General features: G+C 33.9%; 1 protein-coding gene across 1 annotated transcript in view; it reads left to right on the forward strand.

The window, feature by feature from the left end:
* The window catches only part of SPAG6 (sperm associated antigen 6), a 42452-nt gene extending 19737 nt beyond the window's left edge, over positions 1-22715 (forward strand). Inside the window, 10 exon segments of the mRNA XM_053673504.1 lie at positions 3759-3964; positions 4827-5000; positions 6148-6298; positions 9446-9560; positions 9562-9634; positions 17399-17412; positions 17414-17510; positions 21171-21200; positions 21202-21323; positions 22646-22715. Of these exon segments, the coding sequence (XP_053529479.1) occupies positions 3759-3964; positions 4827-5000; positions 6148-6298; positions 9446-9560; positions 9562-9634; positions 17399-17412; positions 17414-17510; positions 21171-21200; positions 21202-21323; positions 22646-22715 (1052 nt within the window).
* Positions 22716-23191: the final 476 nt, after the last annotated feature.

A 23191-nucleotide genomic window follows, 5' to 3' on the forward strand; every position in this document is an offset into this window, starting at 1 on the left:
ATATCAATCTTCAATTTCATAAGCATGATAATTAATTGAACCAAATTAGAGTTGAAAAATGAGCTCTGTGAAATTCCTCCTGTGGAAAGTTTATTCTTAAATGTTATGAGAATTTTGTATGTTTTGGTTACTACTGCTTTTGTTATATGGGGGAAAAGAGAGAAAGATGTAAGGTGGGAAGCATTGCCTGAAATGGCAAACCTGTATACAGTTTCTCCCGACACCTCACAAACTTGACTCCTAGCTCTGCTCCATACTTGTAATGGTCTGTTTGTATATTCACCCTGGGCAGAGTCTTCTAGAATAGAACAATGTTTTAGTCTATTATTCTGCTTCCCTAACATCTGGCCAAGTTTCCAGCATATAGTAAGTACTTAATGAACAGTCAGTGACTAAAGGGAGAGGAAGATATGTACATACACTGAGCACAAGAGAAGACAGAATTACATTAGGATGGTTTTGGCTGTAAGTTACAGAATATCAGCTGTAAGTGGCTCAAACAATAAGGACATTTTTTATTTCACACGACACCAAGTTCAGAGTCAGGGCAACTCCAAGACTGGTTATGCAGCTGAACAGTGTTGTGGAGGAACCAGATGTTTTTCATTTTTGTACTCAGCCATCCTCATCATATTGGTAATTTCTTTCATTATAGTTGCAAGATGGATATAGGAGTTCCAGATGTCATTTGCAGAAATGGCCATGTCCAGCAAAGAGGCAGTGTTTCCTCCTGTGTATCTCTGTTTATGACTGGGGAAAATGTTTCACAGATACTTTTAGCTGATTTTTACTCTGGCCCCATTGTCCAGGATTGGTTCACAAGCCCATGCCCTGGCTGACAAAGGCTTTTGTGTAGACACCAACAGTCACTGAAAGGCCAAGGGAGCAGCAATAGTAGGAAGAGGGGAAAGATATACCATAGGAGAACGAGTAGAGTGATAGGAGGCAGGCTGAAAGAACCTATATTTTGTAGAGTATAGTAAGGCGTGCATTATGCAGATGCCAGTCATAGAATCATACAAATTCAGAGATGTAAAACAAGGAAATCACAAGTACAAAATTACTAGGCCCAATCCAGGTCCTTGAATGCTTTATTACCTTTATGGAAAATCTTTCTCCAGTGCTATCCTCAGCCTTTAACATCACTACTCTAGAGAGAACAGAAAACAGCTTGGGTAATATATCAGAAGAATAGTTTGCTTTATCATTCACATTGTAGAGTTCATGGAAAAGAGAATATGACACTTTGTTTTTCAAGAAAAGGATAAAATGTGTGGGGGATTACAAAGATAATGGATTTTTTAAAAGAATCTTAAATTTTTATTAATAGTACTTTTAAACAGTTATAGTTTACTGTATATTTTTTACTCAGAAGCTATGTATAAAAGTTATCCAGGGGTGTCCAGCCTGCAACCCCCAGGCTGCATGTGGCCCCAGATGGCTGTGAATGAGGTCCAACACAAAATCATAAATTTACTTAAGACATTATGTGATTTATTTTTTGGATACATGTCACAATGTATTTAATGTGTGGTCCAAGACCATTCTTTTCATTCCAGTGTGTCCCAGAGACACCAAAAGGTTGGACATCCCTCTCTCAAAACAAAATGTTCAATCCCCACCCTGGCTGGTGTGGCTCAATGGATTGATTGCCTTCCCATGAACTGATAGGTCACTTGTTCAATTTCCAGACAGGGTATATGCCTGGGTTTTGGGCCAGGTCCCCAGTTGGGAGCATGCAAGAGGCAATCGAATGCTGACTCTCTCACATCAATGCTTCTCTCCCTCTTTCTCCCTCCCTTCCCCTCTCTCTAAAAATAAGTAAATAAAATATTTTTAATAGTATGGGAAATATAGAATCTAAAGAACTTGAGACACATGGTCATAAACTAAAGAGGGGTAATGGTGGGGACGGGGGGCTAGGGTGGAGGGGAATGAAAGGGGGAATAGAACAACTGTAACAGCATAATCAATTAAAAAATAAATTAAAAAATTAAAAATTAAAAATAATAAAAAAAAGTTCAGTCTAACACACACACACCCTAGGTGCCATTGAATATGTACATATAAAGTTGATATTTTTGTATAATACCTATATAATTTAAACTCAACTGAATTAACATATTAATAATTAACATAAAATATGAAAATTATATCTAGAAATTACATATAGTATCACACTTTTTGTTTCTTTCCATTTCCTCTGGGTGGGGTGGTATGGGAAAGAGAGAGAAATAGTGATCTCTTGTTTCACTGGTCTCGCTGGTCTTTAGGCAACTGCAGCAGAATCACAGAGATGTTTCTGAGGAATGTTACAGTGCTAGGTTGATATTTCAGTCCATTGTTGTTTTTGATTTTTTAATGAAGCATTTTTCTCTTATCTGCTTCTGGTTCTTGATTACATATTAACTTCCCATTGTATTTCATATTTCACACTAGATTTTTTAAATGGAAAGATATCTGCTAATCAATGTAGTGTTAATTTGTAGAAGTCTATCATCTGCACTAGAGTTGAAAGCATCTGGCACATAGTAACCTTCCATTAATACTTGTTTAATAAAAGAATGAGTGGTTTATACAATATTGAGGCTTCTAAGATAATTGTAATAACTTGAGGAAAGCAAATATTAGATGATAACCTGTACTTTCTAACATTGTTTCCTTTTAGAAAATGTGGTATTACCCATCTTTCAAAAAATTAAACACCACATTTTCTTTGGAAACTTCAAGTGATATGCTGATTGATAGCTTGGCTATTCAGACAAATTATCAGGGCATTACAAATGTGGAAAAATGCAAACATATTTTGAAAAAAAGAAATTATAGATACGGTAATATATTATTCCTTAATGGAGGCCAGGAATAAAATAAACATAGAATTTTGTAACTATGTATTATGCTTTATGTTTCTTAAAAACCATTGTTTCATATGCATGGGTCTGCCTGACTATCTTTCATATCTATAGTTTAAAATGTGTTATTTTTATAGCTGTTATTCTTGGATACACGAATCAGTGAATATTTAAAAAAATGTTTATTTCTGACAAGTTAAAAGATTCATTTATTTCTTAATCTAAACATTAACATAATGAAGGGGGAAATAGAACTGTAATGGCGTAATCAATAAAATATATTTAAAAAACCAAAAAAACAAAACAAACAAAAAGTATGCTGTTTAGTTATAAATCTTGTTTTGAAAATGTTTTTATGAGTACAATAAAATGCACATTTTTATTTTGTATAAAGTTTTTAAAAATCTTTAAAAAATACTATGTGATGAATGGAATTTAAAAATCAACATTGTTAGCACAAGACTCATGTTAATGTTTACTCATGTAAATAGTACAAAATACTGCCTAATTAACATGGTTGGTAAATTTTTGGTACTTTAATTTTCTCTGTTATTGTAAACCATGCATAAAATGCTTGCCTATTGAGAAGTGCAGAATTGTCAGAGCTTAAACAGCTGACATCTGCTTACTCTCTTAAAAAAAAAAAAAAGAATAACAAGCCATTTCAGCCTAATCTACCTCAAATGTGTTCATGTAAATGGAGGTCCATCTATTGACCTGTATTCTTTTCAGCTCAGGATTGGTCCACATGGTTTATGAAACCAGGAAGGCTGATTTGAAATGCAGATGTCGAGACAGTGAAGTACCCCCTCCCCTTTTTTCTTTGCTGTATCTGTCAGGGTGAAAAATGGCTTGCACAAGGGTCAGTCACCCATACTCACTTAATTACTTTTCTTGGACCCACAGAACTGTCACAAGCTGTGGTGGATGCGGGAGCAGTTCCTCTTTTACTACTCTGTATCCAGGAGCCAGAAATTGCTTTGAAAAGGTTGGCTGCTTCTATCCTCACTGATATTTCAAAGCATTCTCCAGAGTTAGCTCAGACAGTAGTGGATGCAGGAGCCATTGCTCACTTAGCCCAGACAATTCTGAACCCTGATGTTCAATTGAAGGTATTTAAAAATAAGTTAAAAAATAAACAGACTTTTGTTAATATGAGAAAATAAAAATGTGTATAGATAATATTATATTTTCAGAAGTAATTTATAAATTATCATAGAAAACAGGTGTGACTATATTATATATTTGGCCTTTTAATTATCCTGTAAAATTATCCTGTGAGGAATAGACAACAAAGACATGACTGGGAAACGTATGTGCAATGCTAAAAATTAGAAGTAGCATCAGTATTAACATTAATCACTAAAATAAGGAATCACATAATGATTGAATCTGAGGGCAGGAAAGGATCTAAACATTATTATATTTAAGTGTCTTATGAAAAATTTCATATTTGTTTGTATTTTATAGCTTTCTAAAGCCTGATCTTCAGTTAATAATCCCCAATTAATCATGTCCTATAAAATTTTTGAATTGTTAGTGTTAACTAAGCAATGGAAAGTTCTTTGAAATGTTATCATCATCATTCCAAAAATAAGATGTTAGTTCTGCCTGATCTTTTTTATGTGTTATATTACCACATGTATTGTAAATTAACAATTTAAGTATTACATAATTAAAAAAACAGTATTAATCCAAAGGTCATATTCTTTGCTCATCTGCAATAGAGATTTAAATATTCTATAGGACACTAAGACATTTAATTGGGAACTGAAGCAATTTAAGAAATTCAGTATTTGGGTATAAGACTAAGATGTAAATGTCTCAAGACCCAGAAATTTTAGGTTATGTTAGACATATAATTATTTTTTCTTTTTATAGAGAAATTTGACTATGTATAAATAGCTGTTTAAATTATATCTGAACTTTGCATTGGACCCTAAGTAATGCTTTATTTTGGTTTTTGCTTGACAGCATCAGTTCCTTTCAGCTCTCCGTCAGATTGCAAAACATTCTGTGGATTTGGCAGAAATGGTGGTTAAAGCAGAAATCATTCCAGTTGTACTTACTTGAATGAAGGACAAAGACGAATACATGAAGAAAGATAATTCCACTTTAATTGGAGAAACTGCAAAATATATACCTGAGGTTAAAAAAAAGCTTTAACTACAAAAACATTAGTTAGTTTTTGTTGTTAAGTAAAACGTCAATTTGTAAAAGGTCCAGGTGCTATGCTGCATGGTTTGGTTAGGTCAGTGCTTCTCATTCTAAGCACTATGGACATTTTGGACTAGATAACCATTTGTTGTGGGGAGCTGTCCTGTACACTGCAGGATGTATATTTAGGAGCATCTTTGGCCCCTTCTAGTAGCATCTCTTCCCATATCATGATACTTGAGATTGTCTCAGTATATTGCCAAATGCTTCCCAGGGGACAAAGGTGCCCCCTGTTGAGAACACCACTGGGTCATATCATTAAAGTTTGAAACAGAAATACCGGTTTTTATCACTTCCTGCTTTTCATGTAGACTTTTGCCATTTTTGTTATTTCAGGTCAGCTGAGAGTAGTGAGAGGTTGTACAGTTCCAGGGTGAGAGAAACCACCAGGCACCCAGCCCCATGTAACTGCTCTAGTAGCTACTCTTACATGGTGCTTCCTATTCTGAGTTCTTAGATGCCAAAGGCATAGAGATGAAGCAAGCCTGGGTGGATTCTGAAGTTGTATCTTTTTCTGTGTATATTTTGATTAACCAATTTCATTTTACTAAAGCTTAAAGTCCTCGTTCGTTATTTTGCCTAATATCTTTACTTGGTTGCAATTTTTTATGATTGAAGTGTAATCAGCTAGTAATCATTATTTGTGAAGAGGGGATAATGAGGCTAGAATAATTCAAGTCTGACAGTGTCGTTCAGCATTCAATGATTAATCTGCTTCTTACTCACACGTTGTGATTGGGGCTTTCAGTAGTTAGCTAGTTATGAACTAGCCCTAGGCTTAGTGTCTAGGTGAGGAATTTTGACAACCATTAGCATAGGGATAAAAGTTGTGCCATCTATGCATGAAAAATTGAAGCACAGGATAAGCTCCACACAGTGAGTATATTTGTACATTCAAAATAGGATTATTGTACTTGTATATTTTTAATAAGTATGTAATTTCACTAAATCATATTTCAAATTTCACCAGGTGTTACTAGGTCCCAGGTAAAAAATGTTTGGCAATACTTAAGTAATATTTAAAGATTATCTTATGCTTTTTGGTCACAATTACCTAGCTCTCCTTCCTTTCCCCTAGCGTTCACAGTTGATAGTTAACACAGGAGGAGTTGCTCCCGTGACTGATTGCACTGGGTCTTACAAAGGAAACGTAAACCTGCCTGGCATCATGATGCTTGGTTATGTGGGATCTCACTCTGAGAATCTGGCAATGACAGTGATCATTTCCAAGATTTGTTCTTGCTTTATTTTCTCTAGTTATTGTAGTGATTCTAAGACAGAACCATAGTAATACTCTCCTACAGATTATAAAATATAACTGACCACAGTGAAAGAAACCTGAAGGATTCTTCAGCTTGTTTTCAAAGATTATTAGGAAGTTTCTGAAAACAATGCTTGAAGTAAGGTTTACTTTGTAGATAGTTAAAAGTTTCACTCAGGATTCAGTATATATAAATAGCAATACCTCTGAGTATTAATATTATATCAATTGAAATACAGCATTCAGTGTATTTGTATCCTGAAGGATTGACTGTACATATTTACAAACATGTAAAACATACTTTGATTAAAGACAACTATTTTTAAGTTACTTGCTCAGTAGTCATTCTCCCCTTTTCTGTCATTTGAATAGGAGATGACAATGGCTAAGACACCTCTTCTTATCTACTTTCCAACAGGTTTCATGAACTCATTTCTCTTTTTAGAGGGGGGCAATTCAGAGCACATGTCAGACAGCAGTTTTTTGTGTCCTTGCTGTAGAAATTTGGCCTCATCTCAATAGTAACCCACCATAGAGTGTAGCCCTGATACATAGTAGGTGTTCAAAAATATTGATTGAATGAATAAATATCGATCTCCTGAAGGATGCTTCAGTGGCTGTGTGCTTATAGTGTCTTTGGCAACCCTCTGGGGTGTAGGTTTCTTATCGGCATAGAAAACCTGCTGCTGTATGTTAAACAGAACTGTGGATTTTTTTTTTATCCCTTGCTAATCCTCAGAATAAAAAGGAGCCTCAGATCTTTATTTTCTACCTATTCCTTGATAATTCTTTGCTTTGCTCACTTTTTATCCTACACGTTTCTTTTTGTTCTTCTATTACCAAAGACTATAACAGAGACTAGAAGAGTAGTGCTGCTTTCTGAAGGGTCGCTGCGGGGATATTACTGGGATTTTTGATATTGGTTCTTTTTCAGATCGTCAGAAAGCTTACACGTAGGAAGAATGATGAAAGAAGCAGCGATTGCTTTTGCTTCCTTTATTTCCTCCCCAAACTAACCAGGAGGTGCTTCCCTCCTTTGGTCTAGGGTTGCTGCTGGCCTCTCCTACCTAGCTGTCTCTCAGTTAGTTGAAGATCAATGTGGCAGCAGCAGTTTTAGGCAAACTCACCTGTGTCACTTTTTCTTTTTTTCTAGATAGTACTGTAAGGACTTAATAACAACACTTCACATTTAAATAATACTTTATAATTTTTAAAGCACAGTCATGTTACTTATTTGCTGTTCATTACAACTGAGACCAGTTCAGTCAGAGTTTGGAGGGTGAAGTGGAGAAGGCTGACTTCCTTTCCTCCTTTTTCAGTCTTGATGTGCCCAAGAGTATGGACTTTCTGGAAAGTTGTCTCATTCTGAAGACAGGTCTGACCTTTTGTATTGGCAGACAAACATTTTTAGTTGGAAAAAAAGAATCCAATGAAGAAATATGGCAGGTCTCTTCAGGAAATTGGTCTTAATAGCCAAATTTAAATGTACAGGGGGAAAAAGTATATATGATCATTTGGCCTTTGCTATGGTAGCATGACAATGTGACATTGACTTTTGTGGTACTGCATTTAAGGTGCCCAAGCCCTTATTATATGAAATATAAAAAGGGACTTACCTAAGAAAAAAAAGTTCAAAACTATGAACAGTAAAATGACAACAAATTCACAATTATCAACCATTGAACCTAAAAAACAAAAACAAAACCAAACCAACTAGAGCAGGAACAGAATCACAGAAATAGATATCACATGGAGGGTTATCAGTGGGGAGGGAGAGGGGAAGAATTGGGGGAAAAGGTACGGGGAATAAGAAGCATAATTGGTAGGCACATAGCAGACAGGGGGAGGTTAAGAATAGTATAGGAAATGGAGATGCCAAAGAACTTACATGTACGACCATGGTCATGAACCAAGAGTGGAACATTGTTGAAGGGAAGGGAGTTGCAGGGCAGAGAGGGATAAAGTGGAGAAAAAATGGGACAACTGTAACAGCATACTGAATAAAATATACTTCAAAATAAAATAAATAAATTTAACATGATAATTATTATAGTCTCAAATTAGTTAGAAAGTTATTCCTGTAGAAACTGGAACAGACTCTGGAATTATCATTTGATTTGGCTATTTGATTCTTCCTTAGATATAGAAACTGTGATGTATTTGAGGTCCTTTACTTAATTTTGTTATGATTATTTAGATAAAACTGAAGCCTAAATTGCAAAATATAATCAAATGCTATCTGTGTAACAAAAATAATCATTTCTACTTTGACATTTGATCATGTTCAAATGGGCAAAACTGTCACTTAAAAGTTGGCCAAAATTAATTAAAATTTACTTACTATTTCAGGAAAGGTTTTAGTGAATATATTTAATCTAAAAATTACTTATCTGCCTTGGCTGGTGTGGCTCAGTTGATTGAGTACTGGCCAAAGTGTCACTGGTTTGATTCCTGGTCAAGGCACATGCCTGGGTTGCAGGCCAGGTCCCCAGTGGGGGCACATGAAAGGCAACCACACATTGATGTTTCTTTCCCTCTCTCTTTTTCCTTTCCCTTCTCTCTAAAAATAAAAAAAACTAAAAATTAAAAAATATAAATAAATAAGTAAAGTCTTTAAAAAATAAAAATTACTTAAATAGAATTCTGGCTCACATTATTCATTGCATTTCAAATCTATAGTAGTTACTTTGTTGTCAGATTTATTATGCTTAGTGAAAATCAGGTTTAAAAGATTCGAAATTAACTTTTTTTAACAAAGGAAAATAAAGGGTTTTAAAATCTAAGCATTTTAAAGCTGTCACAGTAGAATCTGTTTTTTTGCCTATGTACTAATCTATGGCATCTGTTGTTTGGTTAAATGCTTCTCTATTTGGGGAGTAAATGCTAGCAGAGATTGTCTTGGTTTAGTTGAATTGTAACAGATAATTAAGGTAAATTAGTTCTACTCATTTTATTGACTTGAAAAAATGACAGCCCCCGTGATGCACTCACTTATTGAGCCATCTAGGGGAAAAAGGATTAAGACTAAAATGATTTATTCTAATGTTTGAGAGACATGGAAGACTCTTTAGTCCTGCTCTAGATTTATAACACTTGCTCTTTTGATCGGCGCTGCAGGGTGTGCCCCAGTTGTCAGTCTGCTTGTCAGAAGAACCAGATCATATTAAGGCTATTACTGCTTGGACCTTAGGACAGATAGGGAGACTCACCCCAGAGCAGGCACAGGCTGTCAGTCACAAACACTTGGCAACTTCTGTTTTCTTTGTACATGTCAACAGAAAGGTCTGAGGGTCTTCAAGTAAAAGTATGTATTTATTGATGATAGCCATTCTAACAGGTATAAGATGATATCTCATTGAGGTTTTAATTTGCATTTCTTCTATGATTAGTGATATTGAGCATTTTCTTGTATGTTTGCAGGCCATCTGCATATTCTCTTTGTAGAAGTGTATATTCAGCCCTGGCTGGTGTGTCTCAGTGGATTGAGTGCTGGCCTGTGAACCACAGGGTCTCTGGTTTGATCTTCAGTCAGGGCATATGCTTGGGTTGCAGGCCAGGTCCCCAGTAGGGGGTGTGTGAGAGGCAACCACACATTGTTTATTTCCTGCTTTGTTTCCAGTGCCTTAGGAGATATGTTGATAAAAGTATTTCTACATTGAACATCTGAGATATTATTACCTCTCTCTTCTTCTAGCATTTTTATGGATTCGTGACTTACATTTAAGTCTTTTATCCAATTTGAGTCTTTTTTGTCTATGGTATAAGTTGGTGGTCTAGTTTCATTTTTTTTCATGTACCTGCCCAGTTCTCCCAACACCATTTATGGAAGAGACTGTCGTTGTTCCATTGTATGTACTTGCCTCCTTTGTCAAATATCGATTGCTCATACAGATGTGGGTTTCTTCCTGGGTGGTCCGTTCTTTTCCATTGATCTATATGTCTGTTTTTGTGCCAGTACCATGAATTTTTTGTTACAGTGGCCTTATAGTATAATTTAATATCAGGAGTTGTCATATCTCCAGCTTTGTTCTTTTGCAAAATTGCTGAGTCTATTTGGGGTCTTTTTTTTGGTTCTATATAAATTTTTGGAGTATTTGTTCTAATTCTGTTAAATATGCCATTAGTATCCTAATAGGACCTTATAGATTGCTTTGGGTAGAATGACCATTTTACTGATGTTTTTAAAAAAGTAAGTCTTAATTATTACTGTTTTGTGAAGATTTGTTAGATTGTGATTCATTCTTTAAAAATATGTAATTTAAAATGTTTTGATTTTCATTATGGACAATATTGCTTTCAGAGGTCAAGAAATATAAATTTATCAAAACTGAGGAAACTCTTCTTTGAAAATGGATTACCCCGTCTCTAAAAATCTGTGATACATTTTAAAGAAAGTTTTCTGCAGGAGCAAAGTTGTTTGTAAAATGAATATTTGGTTGTTGCCTTCTATATTCCTGCTGACTTTTTTTTTTTTATAGAATAAGAATTGAGGAGTAGTAGAATTTTGGAGTTAAAATTAGGTGGAAAGAACTTTAGTCCATCTTATATTAACAAATTTAGTGTAAATAAACTTAAGGTGTTTTCAAATGTACAATGTAACTAGGCAGGAGGTGTTCCTGAAGCCATGATCTACCTCTCCTAACTCCAAGTTTGCCAGGTCTTTTAATTATATGTCTTAAATTTGTTCCTTAAAATAAAAATGTCTATACTATGAACAAAATTAAACATTTTAAAATATGCATTTTTAAAAATTCAGCTTTCTAAAAAATGTTACTAGCTACTAAAATTCTTCACAAAACATGAATATAAAGTAGGATAGATTGCTTTATAATTATAGAGTTTCAAAGAAAGAAAATATTTCTCAACATACTATCTTATTAGGAAAACATGTAACTTTTTGAAAACAGCTTTTAGAATTGACTTGGATTAAAGGAAGTGCAAAGAAAAGACAATGATTCAAAGGAAAGTTAACAACAGTAAGTTAAATTATATTTACATTTTAATTAAAACAATAATGCCCTGGCTGGCATAGCTCAGTGGATTGAGCGTGGGCTGTGAACCAAAGTATCGCTGGTTTGATTCCCAGTCAGGGCACATGCCTGGGTTGTAGGCCGGGTCCCCAGAAGGGGGCATTTGAGAAGCAACCACACATTGATATTTCTCTCCTTCCTTTCCTCTCTCTGTAAATATAAATAAAAATAAAATCTTTTAAAAAATAATAAATACATTTTAATTAAAACAATAAATTAACATATAAGAAAACACACTTGCTGGAATAACTTTAGGTGATACAATGAGGCAGGAAGTTAATGAGAACTGCATAGTTCAGGGGCTCTGAAAGTTGTTTATGGTGAATTATTTATTTAATTACCAATTTATGTATTTATAAATTGAAATTTTTATAATTTATAAATTTTATAAAATTAAAATATATTTGGTTGTGTTCACACATTATTTCTCTGCAAATTCATTGAGTGAAGTTGATTTTTAAGACTAATTTTTTCCATTTTTTATAAGACTTTCTAAATCAAAGCAACGATTTGATAGCTTTGGGGCTTCCCTTATATTTCTCTGATGTTAACTGCATTCCTTGGCAATTCTTGGTAGGACAAGTAAGATTGACAATGTGCTAAGGCCTTTTGCCATTTAAGAATTCTGTGTTTTTTTGACTTTCTGGTTGAGAAATCACAACCTTATTTTCAGTTTTGAATTGCTCAGGACAGTTTACTTACATATATAATTTTAATCTATACGTGTAGTTCTCTTTTGGCCTTAAATTTCTTTAACCCATTATCATTATTGTCTTTTCTTCCTCCCATGTCCTTCCTTTAACCCCCAAATTTCTTGTCTTTCCTCTTCCTTCTTTCTCACTTTTCATCCACCTGCCCCTTACTTCTAGTGATCCAGTGGCATGGCTCCTCTGCAGGATTTCTATAGACATAAGCTGTGCTGCCCAGGCTACAATAATAATTATGTTCAACTGCTAGGTTATCAACAAATACATAATCAAATACTCTATCACTTTCAGATTCCTGCACTTAACAACTTTTATTTTCCTGTAAGTTTTGGGAAAAAGGAATGTGTGAGCTACAGCATGAAAAATTAATAGTGGGGAGTCAATAGTAATTATAGCTGAGAAACCCTTGCAAATAGTCTCTTAGCACATACAGGAATGGGCAAAAGTAGATTTACAGTTGTAATATAAATAAATAATACAATAATTAATACATGATAATACAAGAATAAAATTCTGTGTTTCACATACGTACAACTATAAACCTACTTTTGCCCATTACATATACTTTTCAATACTACCAAGTTTATATAACTTGGTTTTTAATGAATTATTATGATATTATAATGTATAAATATCAGTGGAATAAATGCAAGATAATTTTTATTGCATTTTATTTTGACAAAGGTGGTTTTAGTAAAACATTTAGGTTTTCTAATAGAAGTTAAAGTTCCTTCTGTCTGTATTTGATAAAATATTTACTTTCAGGAAACACACTGGTTATTTAATTAAAAAGTAGGATCTTTATTATTCATTGTTCCATTAGCAATCTTCCAAAGTTCCAAATTCATCCAAATATTTTTTAATGTAGGGACTTTATTATTTTTTTCTTCTTCAAGATCTTTTGGATTGTATCAGTTATTGGATGGAAGTTCAAGTTTGATTGATTTGACACTATCTCAGTGGGGAAAGACGCAACCAAGAGCTTCAGGAACTGTTTAATGGCATTTCTTATTTGTTAATGCATGGCAGCTTTCAAATTATAAGGCTAGTTTAAGTTTATTTTGTCCCAAAAGCATGTCAGCTTCTGTTAGCATTCTGTAATTTGTTCCAATTCAAGAGAACCAAAGACAGCCCCTTAGAATTTCTTGTGTATTTTCACACAGATTTATTATCTGCCTGTATCTGTACTATTTCAAATACCTTATTAAAAATGGAAAAATACATCTTTTATTTAAGAAGCTTATCTACATATATTTTAAAATATTCAGGCATTTGCATTTTCAATTGTTTTGATTTAGAGCCATCCTATGTTTCATGTTACTTTTGGCATTTGAATAACTTCATTATATTACCTTAGTTATAAAACTATTTCTAAGATAATTATTTGACTTATTGTGTTCTTATCATGAATGTTTGTTCCCTTTAACTTTCTGAGCAGCTTTATTGAAATATAATTTATATACCATATAATTTACCCATTTAGAGCATACAATTCATTGGCATTTAGTATATTCAGAATTGTGCAGCCACACTATAATCTAATTTTAAAACAATTTTATTCCCCCATTAGCCATCACTTCATATCTTCCCTACCTAGCCCTGGGAGACCATTAATTTACTTTCTCTCTTTGTCTCTTCTGGACATTTCATTTAAATAGAATTGTACAATATATGTGTCTCTTTGTTCCTGGCTTCTTTCACTTAGCATAAATTTCAAGGCTCACTCTCGTATGGCACATATTAATATTTTGTTCCTTTTTATTGCCAAATGCTATTCTGTTATATTGATATACCACGTTTTGTTTGTCCATTTACCAATTGGGTTGTTTCTACCCTGACTGTTATGAATAATGCTGCTATGAACACTATTATACAAGTTTTTGTGTGGACTTTCATTTCTCTTGGGTAGATACTTAGTAGTATAATCACTAGCGAGGACAATTACTCTGTTTAACATTTTGAAGAACTACTAAGCTGTGTTCCAATGTGAGCACCATTTTGTATTCCCATCAGCAGCATATGTGGATTCCAATTTTCCACATCCTTGCCAACACTTATTATCTTTATTTTTTATTATAGCCCAATGTTTTTCATTATGGCCCAATTCAGACCCATTCTAGTGGGTCTGAATTGGAATCCACATCTCATTGTGGTTTGGATCTGTATTTCCATGATGGTTAATGACATTCATAATCTATTTATTTACGTATTATTTATTCATATATCTTCTCTGGAGACAAGTCCAATTGGACTCTTTGCCCATTTAGAAATTATGCTATTCTTGAGTTGTAAGGGTTCTCTGTATATTCTGGGTACAAATATTTATCAAATGTATGGTTTATAAGTATTTTCTCCCAATCTGTACATTGCCTTATCACTTTCTTGATGGTATTATTTGTAGCACACTTTTAAATTTTAATGAAATTTAATTTATGTATTTTTTTCTTTTATTGCTTATGCAGTTAGAGCCATACCTAAAAGGACTTTGCTTAACCCAAAGTCACAAAATGTATTCCAATGTTCTCCTTTCATTATAGCTCTTTGGACTAGAATGCTTTCAGAAGAAAATTAACTTTTGAGTAAGAAACACCCTTAAAATTTTTTGAACAGTTAAAAAAAGTAATCCATTAAGCAAAGCAATAATGAATATTTTTTTATTTCTCTCATTTTTTTGGTGAAACACAACTGAAATGGTATCAAGTGTTTGTACTGATACTTTTATTTTGTTAATTAGTATTCTTATGTATGTCATTAAGACATATACTGTAGTGTTGCTAGTCACCTACTGTGGTTTTTATAACAGCTTTGATCAGTGTGGATGGAGTCAATTTTTAGAAATGACAGAAAAATAAATGAATATAGAACTATAGATGCCATGCTAGTTCATAGTAAACCAGGCTCAAACTGAAGTTGCCCTAAATAGATAGATAGCACCTGACTCCTCTGACATCATCATGCTTATGCATGTCTAAGGATAAACAGTAACTACTAAATGCAGTGATAACTAGCAAAATTCATAATCTGTTATTCATAAGTTCAAAGTAAGATATTGATCTACTGAGTTAACTAAATAAAAATGCCTTTTTGAGCTCAAATAATTTCTTTCCGATCACAGTATGAAGTTGTAGAACTATTTTATTTTGATAACATAGGCACGTTTACTAAAGACTATCAAATTTTACATTCAACATATGACATGATCTTGTATGTGGAAAGCCCTATAAAATACACACATACATACACACAAATGCTAGAACTAATAAGAATTCAACAACATTATAGGATATAAGATCAAAATATAAAAATAAATTTTTATATTTTGCTAATAATGATCAATTCAGATATGAAATTAAGAAAATAGTTTTATTCACAATAGCATCAAAAATGTTATTTAAAAATAAATTTAACAAAAGAAGTATAATACTTGTACACTGAAAACTACAAACATTGCTGAAAAAATTTAAAGAATATCTGAATAGAGTGACAGTCTATATTCATGGATTGAGGGATTCAATATTGTTAAGATGACAATATTCTCCAAATTAATCTATATATTCAATGCAGTATCTATCAGAAATCCCAGCTGGCTTCCCTTCATTACCTTCAAAAGCTGATTCTAAAATTCACATGGAAATACAAAGGGCCTGACTATCCAAAACAATCTTGAAAAAGAAGGACTTAAACTGTCTAATTTCAAATTGTACTCAAAGCTACAGGGATAAGGATAGTGTGGTACTTATTTACAGAAAGATATATATCAGTGTGATTTAATTCAGAATCTGAAATAGACTCTTTTTTGGTCAGTTGATCTTTCACAAAGATGCCAAGGCAATTTAATGTGAAAAGGATAGTATTTTTAGCAGATGGTACTTTGACAAACACCAAATTAGATTCTAACATGACAGAGTTTTTTATTTCTGCTGGTGCTCTGTAAAATAATCCTAGACAGGAGTAGAAAGAAGACTTTTATTCAGGAAAGAACTTTACCATTGGTTAATTCTAATAGGTCATTCCATTTGAGGGGTTATTTTGTTTGCTCTCTCCCTCCCAATTTTCCTTATATTAGAAAATTGTATTGAAAGTTATTTTAACCTTATATAAAATAGTATTCTTCCTAAAGGGATGTATAAGTATCTAAAAATTAACTTTACTTTCTTTTCTTGAGAAAAGATGTTTAAATTTCCGTCATTAAGTGATTTCACGCATATTTTATATATTTTATAAACTGGAATATCATTGTATTTGTAAATTGTATGTAGTAGATATATACTTTGTGATATACTGTTGCTTTGGTATATTTTGTATGTATTAGTATTTTCAAAGCTAACTTACTGAAACTCTTTTGGTTAAGAAGTTCTCATAAACTTCCTAAAAGTGCAGAAACTTATGCCTTTGGAAAGAATTTACTTGCAGAATATAGAAAACAAATTTGAATCTTAAATAAAATTATTTTTGCCCACTCCTGTACATACAAACAGATGTGGATTTATATGGGAAAACAGCTGTAGATAAGCCCAATTGTGAAGCCTTCCAAAGTGAAGGGGGTAGGCTTTAGCACAAACAAACAGAATTACAACCAGCCATGCCCTTAGAGCTTGCTGCAGGAATGTGCTGCAGTCACATCAGAGCCCTTCTTCAGCTATACTTTTGGCAGGGGGGCAGCACCATATGGTGTCACCATGAAATACAGAGTGCTGGGGAAGAGTGGGGAAGGTGCCTGTGGGTGCCTATTCTTTTGCTCATGGGTGATGCACTCCCTGGTTTTGAGCTTTACTCTGCAATTGAGTAGATTCTGTTTTGCTTCTGTCTGTGAGTGTTGTGATTTCTACCTGTGATCTGTAGCAGTGCATCTGCAAATGCTCATTCAATAATGCACACAGTAGAATATTTCTGACTACATATCTATAAGCCAGGAAGCCTTTTGGAGAACATAGAATGACTGATACTGGCTTTCTACAGTAAACTATTTTCTCATTGTTATCTCACAGTTTCATATGCACAAATTTTACACTAATAAAATGTAATACATATTAATTTACAGGCTATAGCTTTATGATTTATAATTTTAATTTCCTCATAGATATTTTAAGAGCTCAACAATACACCATATAGACTAAAATTTGACACAAAAGCAACTGGCAAAGTATTCTATGATGAAACCAATAAAAGATATAAGGAATTTTTCTGACAAGTATTTTAAAAATGAAACAACTGCAGCTTAGACCAGGAAATTGATTTCATTTTTAAATTCCGGGAACATGAAACATGAATTTTTGTCAAGCTTTCATTGATTGCTTACTTAATTATGCACTCTGCTTTGTATTTCAGTAGAGTAAAAAAGCCATAATACCTTACAAAAATGCACCTATTACCAGCCCTTCAGCCATTTCTATATGATGCTCCTCCCAATATTCTGAAGCATGGGCTTGAACAGTGCAGTAAGGTAAGAAGTGCTCTTAGCCTGGAGGTGGTGGCAGAAAATGAAAATGAATTAACTTGTTTTTTTTTCTGTTGGATCAATGTTTTCTTCTGCGAGATGGAGGCAGGGTCCTACTACTTTACTGTCATTGATTGTATTGACAGGGATGGTGATGTAGATCAATGAAATTCACACATATAATTCACACTTCCTTCTTCCTCACAGTTTCTGTACTGTTCTGTTTAGTGTTCTTGGGAAGTAAATAGTATGTAAACACATAAAAACCTCATAATTCATATAGATAATTTATATTGGTAAGTAACTTTTAGTAACTTTTCTGGTGTCTGTTTCACTCATTTGGGAACACTGCAAAGATCTTTGAAAGGAAAGGAGAAAGGTTTCTGAGCCACTGAAATATTTTCCACAAAGTTCATGCCCTTACTGGAGATACTCTCAGATAGTCACTTGTAGTTTGTTGACTTATTTTATGAACAATTTTAACAAATATAAGAGTTAAAAATAGATTATTGCAGATTAAAAGTAGTAAGGTAGGAAGGTCAAGCTTCTAGCAGTGGGCAGCAGCCAGCAGAACTGACAATTGATAGCAAAGGCTGAGAGAGTGACTGTGTTGCCAAGCCATTGGCAGCCATGTGGTAACCCTATGCCATAAAGGATTGGTTAAATTGTGCTCATGGGATTTGATTTAAAAAAACAGGGTCTGTGGAGATAATATCCTATAATGGCTTTGAGATCAGGCTGTGGAGTTGGGGTACCTGGATTTACGTTTACCAGCTCTAATATCTTTAGCAACATCTTAATCTCTGTAAACCTTAGTATGATTACCCATAAAATGGGAATAAGAGCATCTCTTTCATAGGGTCATTGCAAAGTTAAGTGAGATGTTCTATGAAAAGAGTTTAGCTCAATCCCAAGCATATCTTAAGCCCACACACAGACACAGACACACACACACACAGTTGTTTCTAAGATACAGAACATGAAAGTAAAGCTAATTTAAAATTAATAAAAATGGAGGCCAAATTTATTTGAATAGTCAACTACAATACTGGATGAAGGAGGTACTCTTTTTCTGCAAATAATGAACAAATCTGTATATTATTATAACTTGTAAACTATTCCCTACAGTTAATTAGGTCTAGTTTAAGTACTCATCTGAAAGATACTAATAGCCTCCATTGCTCTGAACTCTGTTCATGATCTCCAACAATTTGGCTGATCCTCAAGCACTGTAGCCAGTGGACAATACATTTTATATTGCTGAAGTTACTCCAGCTCTGACCCCTGCTGGGAGCCAAGTAAGAAACTGACCAGCTAAAGTGGGAGTCAGGGGGCACTAAGGAGCTGAGTGGGTCATCTACAGACAGAGAAGATCCAGTTCTTGAAAAGGAGTAATAGACCCTACTTCTGAAAATTTCGTTTTATAGTCTAATCTTCCAGGCTACTGAGATATTCTAGTTTTCTTGAACTTGCTATAAAAATGAACACTAGCCCAAACTGTTAAAAATCAGTCACTAAATAAATAAAAATGAATTAGTGAGATTTGTGGAAGGTTAAATAGCTACAATAAAATAAAGAGAATACCTTACATTATGTAATCTTATAAATGTGCCTTCAGGAATATTTACTTCAGGCAAAATTTTATGTTTTCTTAATCTAAGGATACTAGAGCACTAAAAAGAGATGGGAAAGCAAGACAGTAGGTAAGAAGATGGTAGGTAAGAAGATAGTAATTTAATGTGGCTGGGGACAGGCATAAAAGGTATAAAAACTCTCCAGGTCAAAACATATTTAAAATGTATGTATATGTAGACCATTCCATTTACAAAAATCCTCACATGTGTTTATTGATTTTAGAAAAAGAGGAAGGGAGAGAAAGAGAGAGAAACATTGATTGGTTGCCTCTTGTACACGCCCTGACTGGGGACTGAAAAATGGAATGGACTCCATTCCATTTTTTTTGGTCCAGGTAATATGTATTAACATTCTATTAACTATATCATTTTGTAGTTTTAAGTATTTGTTAAATGTCTACCTGTACCCTGTATAGCTTTGAGGGATAGACAAAAAAGAGTAAGACAAAGTTCTTCTTCAAGGAATTTTATAATCTAGTTGGGGAGAGCAGAAGAAACAGTCGAAAATACTTTAATCTGATAATAAACTTTTATTTTTTAATTTAATTTTAATTTTTTATCCTCACCTGAAGACATGCTTTTTTATTTTAGAGAGAGTGGAAGGGAGAGAGAGAAAGAGGGAGAGAAATATTGATGTGAGAGAGAAACGATGATTGTTTGCCTCTTGCATGTGCTCCAACTGGTGGGCCAAACCTGCAAGCTAGGCATGTGCCCTGACTGGGAATAGAGTCTGCCACCCCTTTGCTTTCTGGGATGATACTCTACCCAACTGAGCCACACTGGCCAGGGCCATAATAAATTTTTTAAAAAGAAGAAATAAGTTAATGTAGTCTGAGGTATTCAGGAGGGGTTCAATGGAGGTAGTACAAGTGAAAAAAGCTGGTTTTGAAGGAAAAGTAGGAATGGTAGGGGAAAGAAAGTGTGTTTCTGTCAGAGGAAATAGTAGTAATGACCAAGAAAAAGAGTGGGAATTCCCACATTGTGAATCCCTTCTCCAGGACCTTCCTTATCTGGTCATTTGTCACACATCATTAATTCTTCCTCAGCACTGGCTCTTGCCTCCCAACACACAAGCATCCACTGTCAAATCCAGGGACTTTCTTTGGTTTTCATTAATTTCTTCTTAAAATCTTCTCTTGGATTTGTTGATTCTTTACTTACTGATTCTTCTTCTGTCTCTTTAACATCTTAATTTCCTTTCTCTGCCTACTCCCTAGTATGTTCATTCATCTGTTAAACAATAATTGAGCATGTATTGGGCACCAGGCACTAGAAAAATAAATGAACGAATAAATGTATGGTTTCTGCCTCCATGACATTTGTGACAGATACAAACTGATCATGAAAATATTATGTAGCAAGTGCACCAACTGGGTTTAACAAAATGCTAGGAGAGAAGAAAAGTACCTAACTTATCCTGGGATAAGAGAGAAAGGGAGTCCCAGAGAAAGTTTCTTAAAGGAGGTAACCACTGAGCTGAATATTAGAAGATAAGCAAGAGTTGTCCAGGCCAATTGGGTGGTGGGGGTGGAGTGGGGGGCCTGTGTGGAAGGTGGAAGGGCATTGTAGGAGAGGAAACAGCATGGGGAAAGGCAAGAAACAACCTGGGATGTACATTTGGGATAGAGATTGGTGGGAAAGGAAGCTGGAGAGGTATTTAGTTGCTGGGTCACAGAAAGCCTTCTGGGCCTGGTTAAGGAGGTTGCCTTTAATTTTGTAGGTAGTGGAAATATGTTAAATGGGTGTCAGCAAAGGAGGGACACCACTTTCTGTTTTATGTATGTGAGTAGATCTTCATTGCCTTTGCTCATGTTTATTGCCATTATTCTATCTGCACAACAAAAAAGGTCTGTACATTTCTAAAAAGGCTGAATTTTACTACTAATCATCAGCAATTTTAGGCTCATTATGTTACAGGTATATTGGACATAAATTCTCTTTTACACTTCCTTGGATATATTGTTGCTTTTTCAGTAGTGATAAAACAAATTGGAGAAGAAAAGCTGACACTTTAATGTGCTCACTTTTGAAGGTGCTGCCGCACAATAGCAAAGCTAAAAGCTGGACCACTTTTTGTAACAAGTGGTGAGCTTAAAAAGTTTCAAGAGATAAAAGCAGAACCTGGATCTCTTTTACAAGAATATATCAACGGTATAAACAACTGCCACCCAGAGGAAACTGTAATGTGGGAAAAATAGACTTTGAGAAGTTCAAAATTATAATGTGATTTTTCTGTTTTCAAATGTAATTTTATATCCCATGTGTCAAAATGTGGACTTTGAAATACTGTATACATTGTTTTTTAAATCCTCACCTGAGGAGGAGGAAGGAGAGAGAGAGAGAGAGAGAAGAAGAGAGAGATTGATGTGAGAGAAACATTGATTGATTATCTCTTGTATGCACCCCAAATGAGGATGGACCTGAAACCTAGGTATGTGCCCTGACCAGGGATCAAATCTGCATCCTCTTGGTATGTGGAATAACGCTTCAACCAACATAGCCGCTTGGCCAGGGTAAGATCAATGTATACCTTCATTTTTGGTCTTGCTTGCTTTTTTATTTTTATTTTTTACCTCAAGTTAGTGTTCTGATTGACACATGCATTTCCAAGTCAAACTGGAATGCCATTTGAGACATTTCTGTACTAATTTAAGACATGTGTTACTAAAAAATACCCAAATACAATGTTCAAATTAAATTAACCTTTAATATAAACCTGATTTAGAAAGGGCCTATAGATTTTGATTTTCATAGTTCACTGCATATTATTATTTTTAAGCTCACCATTATATTAATGGGAGTATTACAGATAGAAAAGAAATGTTGAGTGTCAAAAATAAAGGTACAAGTTATATTTGAAAAATTATGTAAATAATATTGTTCATGATATGCAGGTGCTTCGTAGTAATGTAGCAGGAAGCTACTTTTAAGATTAATTTTTTAAAATGATTTGAAGATTATCAAACCTAAGGCTCAGATCTTGTAAGCATAAAAGAGAACCATACCACTAAACCTAAAATAAATGAAATGAAAGATACCTCCTTGGTAACATTTTTTATTATATGAAAAATGCCTACAACACACACACAATTAAATTTGCATTCTAATTGTCTTGAGAATAATCTCTAGGACAGTTAGAATGCAGAAGTTGATTATTGTGTTGTCTAACATGAAAAAATCTATTAGCTATGATCACTATAGCAACATTAGTCACTTGACATAAGTCACTTTAATAAGATACCTTCACTGTATTTAAATATCTTACTTTGCAAATATCCTCTGCCACTATATTGATATCCCTTAAATGTTTGTTATTTATCTAGCACAGTCTTGTGAGTTGGTGTTCTCTTTCTTGATGGTCTCTAACCTTGTTCACAAAGCATTACTAGACCATAATTATTCAGAAGTTTCATTTATAGAATCATTCCAGATAAAAATATTATGTTGAATCTTTTGTGCCTACTGTGCTGAATCTTATCACCAGTAATAAAAATTTTTATTTTTCAGATATTATTCTCCTAGATAGTTAGATCCACTTTTACAGAGAGTAGACAGCTATCAACCACTTTCTAACTAAGCAAAGTTATGTTTTTCTACTCAAATTCACATCAGAGTAGTTATGAATAAAAGTTGTTAAATATATTTCTAAATATTTCAACTAAGTACATTCTAGATTTATTCAATATGAAATACTGTTAGATAACATTTTCTAAATTTATGTAATAATTTAAAAATTAGTGGCTTGAATATATGAGAAATTATTTATAGTAATTTACAGAAGATTAACTCTAGAAATAGATTTAAAAAGACATTAAAGAATTTTAAAACATTTAGTATTGTTCTATTAAAAACCATACATACATACACCCCTCCAACTAGACAGATGAAAGATGGTATTCAAAAACTCATAGCTATTTTGGCCAATTCTTTACAGGCATAGGCAAGGAAAACTAGCCTTGCAAATTCCATAGTAGGTTATAGAAGGGAAATGTTGAAAGAGGATTCTGATGACAGAAGTACAGAAAAGAAAATATCGATGTACAGAGACTCTAA

This window comes from Artibeus jamaicensis, unplaced genomic scaffold (assembly GCF_021234435.1).
Source record: "Artibeus jamaicensis isolate MK-2021 breed Jamaican fruit bat unplaced genomic scaffold, CSHL_Jam_final contig_867, whole genome shotgun sequence".
Lineage (NCBI taxonomy): Eukaryota > Metazoa > Chordata > Mammalia > Chiroptera > Phyllostomidae > Artibeus > Artibeus jamaicensis.